The following is a 10,382-nucleotide window of genomic DNA, read 5'->3' on the forward strand; positions in this document are numbered from 1 at the left end:
ATTTACTGTACAAAAAAGCTCAAATTATACTATTCAGTATCTCAAAAATGTATTGCATGAGTAGAATAATAGAAGCAGACCACAGAGCCAAAAACACAACGTTTCAGAAAAATGACAGAACAGGCCAAAGGCAGAATAGTAATTGTAGTAGACCAAGGTTTCTTAAATGCTGGTGGAATGCTGTTACCACCGGGATTACTTTTGTTGAACCAGTTTTTTAACTAGAGTTTTTTTTTTCCTACACGTATCCTTTTAATTATGCAGCTTATAGAAACTTATTGAATCTGGGAGTCACATGATTATTGGTCCTTGTATTTTTAAGTAAGGTCAGCCTTGACTTCTTGCAGATACTTTCAATTTAAGTACGGCTGCTTGTTGTTGCTTATATTTTTCCAGAGACTAATTTGCAATTATAACTATTTTCTAAATTGTTGCTTTTGACTTGTGTTATTGTGATGTTTCAGGTGAAAGATGTGAACCAACTCAAGGGTGGGGTACCAGCCTGTCTCAGAGCAAGCACATACACACAAAGACATTCTTTTTTTCATAATGAGTCAATGAGCCTCCAGCACTGGTCAGCAAAGCTTGACACAAATTTCCTTATTTCCAGTTACCTTGTTTGGATTGTTCCAAATTATCATGAACAAGTTCATTTCCAACTCTTTGCGTCAGAATACCATTAAGAAATCAAGCAGAGAAATAAACAACATAAAATATTGCCCTTTTCTTATATTTTTGCTATTCTAGAGGTAAAAAATTAGTATTTGCACATTTTATATTGCTGAATAGATTTCAACTACCTGAGGCCTAATTTATGCTACAAACCAGATGCAAGCTAAGACAGCAACTTAAGAAGAGTCCTTCTGTTTAAACAGAGAGGGGCTGGCAATGTCATTCCATATTGCTTCCTATGATATTGCTCAGGTTTCTATACTTTCACAACTTTGTACTTGTTGTGTTCAAACATAATAATTAAACTAATTTTTTCCTTCTTTTACAGCTGATCATATGATGGCAAAGATTTACCTGTGCGTCTGTGTGCTGTTTCTGGTGTTCTTAGTAACATTTGTATTTTGGTGCCCTAAGATGGAGAACAAACCAATTTATACAGAAATCCTTCAAAAATACCATTCAGAACAGAGAAATCATCACACTAATGACAGGTCTGGAAATAACTCTCAGAAACTTGACGTTACCCAGACGTCAACTAGCTACCCTACACAAACCCTTAAAAGTGAAGTGGCCACCTATCTGAATTTACAAGGAGATGTGTTTGATGAAAACAAGCTCAGTAAAGATGCCAACTGGGCACAGTTTTATGATCGAACAAGAAATGGTGAACCAAGTTTCAAATATTTGATTGTACAAGATTCCCTATGCATAAACATAACTCCATTTCTAGTTATCATGGTCGCCACTCAACCAAGTGAAGTAACAACCAGAGATATTATTAGAGAAACGTGGGGAAGCAGACGTAACTGGCATGGCAAATATGTTCTTATCTTGTTTTTAATCGGGAAGAGTAAAGAACCCATCGAGCAATTGTTATCTGAAAATGATAAACACAAGGATTTAATTGTGCAAGACTTCGAAGACACATATGAAAATCTCACACTAAAGACCCGAATGGCATTCCAATGGATGTACGACTTCTGCCTAAAAGCAGAGTTTTTCATGAAAACAGATTCTGATGTATATGTCAGTCCAAGCAACTTAGTTAAATATTTGCTTTCTTTGAATGAAAACCTGTCCCAAAATTTGTTTACAGGCCACATATTTGAAAACAGTACACCATTCCGATCAAAAAGTGCTAAGAATTATCTCTCATATGAAGATTATCCAATTAATTTTTTCCCTCCCTACTGCAGTGGCCTTGGATATGTTATTTCAGGAAAACTAGCACTGAAAATTTTCATGATTATGCACCATGTTAAACCTTGGGCAAATGAAGATGTTTATACAGGATTCTGCCTGAAGTTACTAGGAGGCCAACCTTCTTCTCCACCACAAAACAGTTTCTTTTTTAAACAAACAAACCTTAATGACAAACTTCAGACATTAATAGCTGCACACTGGGTGGACCAAAATGCCATGAAGCAACTTTGGGAAATCGAGAAAGCAAGTTTATGAAGGCAAAGCAGATGAAGGAAACTTTTATTTAAAGTAATGAGACGCCTTTAAGTTAAAGTTTACCTGCAAAAATTGAAATGGAAAAGATCAAAGTGGAAGCCTGTCATCTGAAGACTCGCCATGAGGGGCTGAAAGGAAACCTCATTTAAGATTTATGAGAGTCACTTCAAATACGAGTATGATTTTACACATCTGTATATGCAATAATAACAGCGCTGGATTTTTCTTGCATATTCGGAGAGATCGACAAACTGAATGTCAAGTTATGAATAAAATTTACACCATTCAAGAATTTTGGGAATATAAACTACAAAAATTGCATTTGAGATATCTTTCACAAATTTAAATTTCTTCTTGATAACTTGGGAAAAGCTTGAAAGCATCATTTGTTTTAAACATGGAACTGAATGTTGGGTTCTTTCTACTGTATACATGAGGCAGATAGATGCAGTATATTGGACAAAAAATGAAGAAACTTTTTTTAATCAGGGATTGTTATTTCTTATAAAAACTGACTGGATACTTTGATTTATTCAAAGTACTGATGTTACAAAAAAAAATGAGTTCATTTGCACTTTTTCTATGATTTTTCTGAGAAAGCCATATACTGTATATGTATTTTAAAACAGACAAGGCATTGTTTTATACACAGGGTCAAGCTGAAGTTCACATTTTGTACCTGAAATTGTACATCTAAAAGGTGTGGGATCTATATATTAATGTATTTATTTGTGTACTTTTATGAAGTTTTAGGGAAACTTAGATTTATTTAATCTATTAGAATATAAAGTTTCCACTTTTAGCTAGTAATTAAAATATTCAGCAGATTAAAGGTGTGCTTATTATTTTATTAAATCAAGAGAAACATACAGTGAGAGGAGGGAGGTAATAAATTCAGGTCTTTTACTTTTGTTGCTGTTTCTGGGTGATTTGCATTGCAAACTGCCACCCTGGTCACACTACAGTTTTGTCAAAGGTAGAGTGATATAATTTTTTTAGTCTGTATGTATAATTAAACAGCAAGATTATGGGGTGTAGAGGTGACGAAAAGTGTACGTTAAGGTGCAAAACAGACTTGAAAAAGTAGTGGATCGAGTACGCTTCACTGTCTTTCACAGTGTGGCTAGAAGTGTTAAATAAGGTACTTTCTTCTTGGATCTTCATGCTAGATGTGTAGGGATACGGGCAGGACATACATCTGGTACAGGATGTTTCTAAATTGAGAGCACTTGAAGGATGGAGGTATGAATCGACAACACTTTGAATTTCCTTCCATTGTAACATTCTTGAGCTTTGCCGATCTTAAGGATGTATGGCATTGGCAAAAGAGACCAAACAAAAAAATATGTCTTAAAATGTCCTGATTTTGTTCAACTTTTATATTATATCTGGCGGGCATTTCAGAATAAGTACTTCAGGGACAATTACGTTACCTTTGATGACAATGAATGTAGTGAGTAGGGTGTGCCATAGTGAATAATAAATCAGAGTGTTAATACATTTCTTTGTATTTCATTCTTTGAGCTTTTGTAATTTGAGCTACCACCAGGTTCCCATTTCTTTTAAGAAATACATTACATTTTGTTTATAAAAAGACAGATCCTCTAGCCATATTATTTTGCTTTCTTGTGATCAATTAGATTTTTTTGCTAAATGGTTTCACAGGTCTCAATACTAGTCCAGGTTCATTACAGAAACCTGTCATTTCTGGGCAACACTTCCATCCCTCCACATTGTACTGCCTCTATGGCCTTATGGACAGGCCACAATGTTTATTAAGTGAAGTAATCCTTTCAGAGGAAGAGTTCAGCTCCACCTCACTGGCTGTGTGAAAAGATCTCTTGGGAATAACCATGTGAACATGAAGAATGTGCAAAACAGTGCTATACATGTTGCATTTAAGGTAACGCTGTGACACAATGTTATGGGTAACCAGGTCTTTCATTTAGAAATATAGTATAATGCATATTTACTATATCTTGAAAGAATTGAGGTCGAAGGTAGGCAAGGAGACACTCAATGGACTGAGTTTAGTAGAAGGTTCTAGAACCTCCATCAGTCCATTTCAGGGTTGCAGGGCCCAAAGATTATCTCACCAGGATTGGGCAAAAGGTTGAAAACAGTTCTGGACAGAACTCTAGTCCATCATGAAGACCACTCTCTCTCACACACACACATTAACACATACACCCCCATATTTACACACAATGACAATTGGTAATTGGCAATTAGCATAGCCAAAATAAAATAAAAAATAAAAAAAAAACATTTGTAATTAATTCCTTCTTTGCTTCAGCACATCTGGCTGTTGTAATTGTCATGAATTGGGACTTGCAAAGCTATTCAGTCATGACAAATGCTAGGGAAAAACAGAAGTGACAGGCAAACTTTATTACAGCGAGTGACCATTATGGATATCAAGTGAATGTGGCACTCTAATGGTAATTTGTAGGGTGACCACATTTTTAAAGTCCCAAATTTGGACACTTGTGTATCAAGTATACCCAAGCTTAAAGTCCATCCTCATTTGTTTAATGCCTGCTTGAACTCATCATCATCAGAGAGGGATCAGGCCACAGGGAAAAAAAAAATCTCACAATTTAATACATTGGATTCTTCACAGTGGTTGATGTGGAAACATGTAAATGGCATTAACCTCTGTTTTTGTCTGCTTTTTGGTCGTCTTGGCAATGGTGTTCAAATTTAATACAAGTTCTTAATTGAATTTTCCTCTTTGGATGCCCACGCTATTATTCATAATAATAATAATAATACATTTTATTTATATAGCGCCTTTCCCATGCTCAAGGCACTTACAGAATATAATAAAGAACGGCAGAATATACAGTATATAGCATTGTACAAACCAGATAAATAAATAAAGAAGATTAAGACAGTAAATTCTGAAAAAAACAGACAACATAATTGATGGTCTCGCACACACACACAGGTTACATTGGCATCTTGACAGAGAAGTAAACTGAGAGAAAGGTAATAAAGTCAAGTAGAGCTAAAAGCCTTCCTGAACAGATGAGTTTTGAGTTGTTTTTTAAAAGAATTCATGGAGTCAGCTGACCGGATTAATTTTGGTAGGTCATTCCAGAGTCTGGGCGCTATACAGCTGAAGGCCTTGTCACCCATAGAGTGTAGATTAGTGAGGGGCACAACAAGATTACCAGAATCAGAGGACCTTAGTGGGCGGGCAGGCACATAGTGATGGAGGAGGTCACTGATGTAGTTTGGCGCGAGGTTATTTAAGGCTTTGTAGGTTATTAGTAGGATTTTATATTCGATTCTGTAAGACACAGGGAGCCAGTGAAGACGGAGCAGGATGGGTGTGATGTGCTCGCTGCTGCTGGTTCGAGTAAGGACTCTTGCAGCTGAGTTTTGAATAAGCTGGAGCTGTGATATAAGATTAGAAGGGGCACTTGCCAGTAGGGAATTTCAATAATCGATGCGGGATGTGATAAAAGCATGGACAAGTTTCTCAGCATTAGAGAAGGAGAGGAAGGAGCGAACACGGGATATGTTACGGAGGTGAAAGTAAGAAAGTTTCTTAATGTGATTTATGTGGGTGGAATAAGAGAGGGAGGAATCAAAAATGACACCAAGATTTTTTACAGTATAGGCAGGTCTGATGAGATCACTGCCAAGATGGACTGGGAAGGAGCTCATTTTATTAAGTTGCATATATTACATTGAGGGGGAGGAGAGGGGGTGGTATGGAGGGTCCAGCTTGGTATTTCATGTGTGCAGTTCAAAATATATAGTGAGGATGTTTGCTTCAACAGATCGATGTTTTATTAGATGGGCAGCATGTTAACACCAGGCAATTTTGATATTCTTTAGTTATTCCCTAGGACGCAAAGCTGAAAATCAGGACTTTCTATGTCACTGAGACATCTGCCCACCCGGGTAAATTATACTGACCGTAAAAAAAGTGAATCATTTTAATCTTCAGATACTGGAGCAGTAAGATTGGTTTAGTGTAAGGTAAATACTGAGCAAATATTTATTTGCCTCTGCACAACTACTTATATACCACTAGGTTCTTCATTCTTATATAGATAACCTATTGTTTTCCTAGCTTGCATTTTAATGAGCATGATCATTTAACTTACTTGTTACAACTTAAAGCATCAGGAGGGGTGAAACACTGATGCCTTCGTTGTCTTCCACTTGAGCTCTTGCTGCAGGGAAGACTTCATAAAACAGAAACAACTTTGTGATGCAGGAGGACTTGCCAACAGATGATTGCGTGATCAAACAGCCACTGACAGTGAATTCCGACCCATGCACGGCGTCTGCTAATGTATCATTACTTTGTACTGAGGATCTGTTTGAGTTTAGCTGCAGCTTTTGGAGTAAAAAAATATACAAGTTGGTGTCAACAGCTGTCCAGGTAAAATTTAAACAGTAAACTAGTTCATAGCTGTAGTCATAGAATGTTTCTTCATTTTAAGATGGACAGGATTGCAATTTTGCCAATGCTTTTCTATGGGAGACATTGAAATTTTAAAATGGTGTACAGCGTGATTTGTTCAAGAGATCACAATGAAAACTGAACTGTCTTGACAAATTTCCTTGAAGAATAAGCATGCCACATTTCAATCAAATTTGTCAAATGCACAGAAATGACTACTGCAGTAGGTGCTCTCATTCATTATATGTGAACACACATAAAAAAATATTAGGAAGGAAGAATACAGTTGGATTATTAGAATTCATAAGAAGGAAAGTATCTAATATTTTTTACATACATCCTACTCAACAAGTCATATGTTATCATGTGAGCCAAGCAAATAATGAGCATATTGCCAAGACAGCCTTTTCCCAGGACTCAGCGGTAGTTAAGCAATCACTTTTACCCTAGCTGTAGAGAGTTATAGCACAATTAAGTTACATAAATTTGTTTGCCAGTCATGGAGTGTCTTGTCTCTAGGGGATGTCCATCTGGAAGTCAACAGTACAAATGATGCATTTTTGCCCTGAAGAAATACTCTTACCTGGTGCTAAGAAGAAATTAGAGAGGAGACATCAGACAGAATGAGGATGAGAGGAAGGCATACTGCATACTAAAATAAAACAGCCAATTGTTGTAAGGCTTAAAATACCAGTGGCATTGATGGATGATATGCATTGATACATTCAAAATGGAAATATATAATGGCATTTTAATATTCTGCTAAGGGATGTAGGTCCTTTAATTTAATTGACAGTAATTCACAAATATTTCTCTAGGTTCTGATTACCCTAAGGTCAGGCTCAATTCTATATCAAAAAGCAGTACAAAATTTTTGTCAAAACCGAGAGTTCTGATTTCACTGCACAACAAAGTTTTTTCTTCTTGAACACTGTTGGGTGTTTCTTATAGATTTTTAGGTGCTGATCACGAATATCACATCAAAATTTACCCATCACCGTTTCAGAGAAATCTTCAGTTTTGTTGTGATTTTTTCTTATATTTGTATCCAAACATTTTCGCTCCCATAAGTGACTTATCAACAACGGTTTGTGAAGCCTGGGCATGTCCAGGCATGGAATCAGGCCAGGTTGGAAGCTGTTCTGTGGAAGTTGACATCCTGGGCATGCCTGGGTAGGTCTGAATGAGCTTGACGCTGTCTCAGCTTGCTATAAAGGTGGCTTGCATACACCGATCCTGCTCATTTGGTTAATATAGATAGTCAGTGTGTATGTATAGTATAGTATAGTATAGTATAGTATAGTATAGTATAGTATAGTATAGTATAGTATAGTATCAGTATAGTAAAGTATAGTATCTGTAGCAATATAACAGTAAGTAAGCTTGATGCTGTAGACATTTTGGTGTTGGGCGATATGTCTTGTCAATGTTGTAACAGCCATGATACATTCTGCTATATCCTTGTGCTTGTGCCTGCTTTTGCCTCAGAGACATTGGATGACTGCTCTTGTGAAGAAAGCTTTTCATCTGTATTTCGGCTGCAAAATTGGTGATCAAGTCAAGGAATGGGTGCCTCACATTTGCTGTGCGACATGTGCTGTCAGTCTGAGAGCCTGGCTCAGAGGCACTCGAAAGACGATGCCGTTTGCTGTTCCGATGATATGGCGAGAACAAAAAGACCATGTGACGGACTGTTACTTCTGTTTGACTAATGCTGTCTGGTTTCTCTGCTAAAAACAAGAAGTCAATTGAATATCCTAATCTGCCTTCAGCAATGACACCCGTGCCACATGACGACAGTCTTCCAATTCTGAAACCACCAGAGGATTGGACCTTAGACGAACCAGATGAAGAAACTGCAATGCAGGGTACTGACAGTGACATTGACCTGGATTTTGAACCGTGCTCATCAGACGATCCACATCTGATAACACAGTCCGAATTGAATGATTTGGTCAGAGATTTGGGTCTGTCAAAAGCAAAAGCCGAGCTGCTGGGTTTGAGACTGCAGGAATGGTGTTTGCTGTCACCAGGTATGAAAATTTCTGGGTTTCAAGGCCAACATCATGATATAACCACATTTTTTGCACAAGTCGACAGTCTCTGTTTGTGATCACAACCCAGAAGAGTGGCGTCTCTTCATTGATTCATCAATGTTAAGCCTGAAAGCTGTTCTGCTACACAATGACAATGATTATCCTTCAGTACCTGTTGGCTATGCAGTCCACATGAAAAAAACGTGTGAGAATATGGAGCTGTTGCTGAAGCACATCCAGTATAGCAGGTACAACTGGAATATCTATGGAGATCTTAAAATCGTTGCTCTGTTACTAGGACTGCAGCTCGGCTATACAAAGTACTGTTGTTTCATCTGTGAATGGGACAGCCTACCAAAGAGTCACACTATTCTCGACAGAACTGGCCACTCTGTAAAAAGATAGTTCCAGGATAGAAAAATGTGGCACGTGAATCACTTGTCGACCCAGCAAAGATATTTTTGCCTTCTCTTCACATAAAACTGGGACTAATGAAGATTTTGTGAAAGCACTGAACAAGGAATGCGAAGGTTTTCGTTACTTAAGACTGATGTTCCCAATAACTTACGCCAAGATCAAAGAGGGCATTTTTGTTGGCCCCCAGATCAGACATGTTATGAGTGACAAGTGGTTTGAAGATCTGTTAGTTGGGCTGGAAAAAATTGCCTAGAAAGCCTTCAAAGAGGTTGTTGACAATTTTCTGGGCAGTTACAGAGCCCCAAACTACATTCAGCTGGTAGACAAACTTCTCAAAGCATACAAGACAACAAAGTGCAACATGTCACTCAAGATTAATTTCCTCCACTCACACTTGGACTTCTTCCCCGCAAATCTTGGTGTTCTCAGTGACGAACACGGTGAAAGGTTTTTGCTACGATGGAGAAACGATACCAGGGCAATTGGAATCCGTCAATGCTTGCTGACTACTGTTGGACACTGCAACGTGATGCACCAGACATTGAATACAAAAGAAAATCAGCAGCAAAACACTTTTAATTCTGTTGAATTTAATAGCTTATATGAAACATAAACGTGAAAAAATACATTATTGTCAGTAAACATATAAATGTCTATTTCTCATAGTTCCTACGCGATACAGTAAAACCAAAACTATATTTGTGCATATCCAGTAGGTACCTGTCACAATCAGCAAAATCACTTCAGGAAGCAACACTTCTCAAAAAAATTGTTGTGCAGTGTTTTTTTCACACAAGAAGTTTCGTCAAAAGCTGTTATAAATTAATGATAATACAATAAAAAGACTAAACAAAAATATTATAACTAGAACTGTATTGAAACTGTGGGAAGGAGGTAAATCTGTTGCAACATCTGGACTTATAGGGAGTGGTAACAGTTGGAGGAATCCAAAAGGTAAACCAAGATATGTTGTTTAACAAGCCTTAATAGCAACATTTAATAAATAAAGTAAAAAAACAAACAAATACAAAATTACATAATACAGATAAACCAGTAAGCAAGTGTCAGAGTTCTTTAGTAGGGATTAAATTGTTAAACTTGATAGTATGATTATAATGATACATCTGATGCTATGGTCTAATGATCAGGGAAAACAGATAAAAGAAACACTCCAGCCAGCGAGATGCTGGAGAAAATAAACCTGTGGAGGTGTCCACACTGCTCAGTCCCTACTAGGGATACTACCAATGCACTGCTCCAGAAGATTAGATGCAGTGGGTCTTGCCAGTGTCCACAATTCTTCCAACTTCTCACATGGCTGCAAATTACTTTGATCAAATGTCAGTGGCACAAGACATCATTGTACAATACAGGAA

General features: G+C 37.3%; 1 protein-coding gene across 1 annotated transcript; it reads left to right on the forward strand.

Moving 5' to 3' along the window:
- Window positions 1-979: 979 nt before the first annotated feature.
- Window positions 980-2,992, forward strand: LOC114646316 (UDP-GalNAc:beta-1,3-N-acetylgalactosaminyltransferase 1-like). Its single transcript, XM_028794462.2, has one exon. It carries the CDS (start codon window positions 1,009-1,011, stop codon window positions 2,128-2,130), a length of 1,122 nt encoding a protein of 373 aa, XP_028650295.2. The 5' UTR covers window positions 980-1,008; the 3' UTR covers window positions 2,131-2,992.
- The last annotated feature ends 7,390 nt before the right edge of the window (window positions 2,993-10,382 follow it).

Source organism: Erpetoichthys calabaricus, chromosome 2, assembly GCF_900747795.2.
Source record: "Erpetoichthys calabaricus chromosome 2, fErpCal1.3, whole genome shotgun sequence".
Lineage (NCBI taxonomy): Eukaryota > Metazoa > Chordata > Cladistia > Polypteriformes > Polypteridae > Erpetoichthys > Erpetoichthys calabaricus.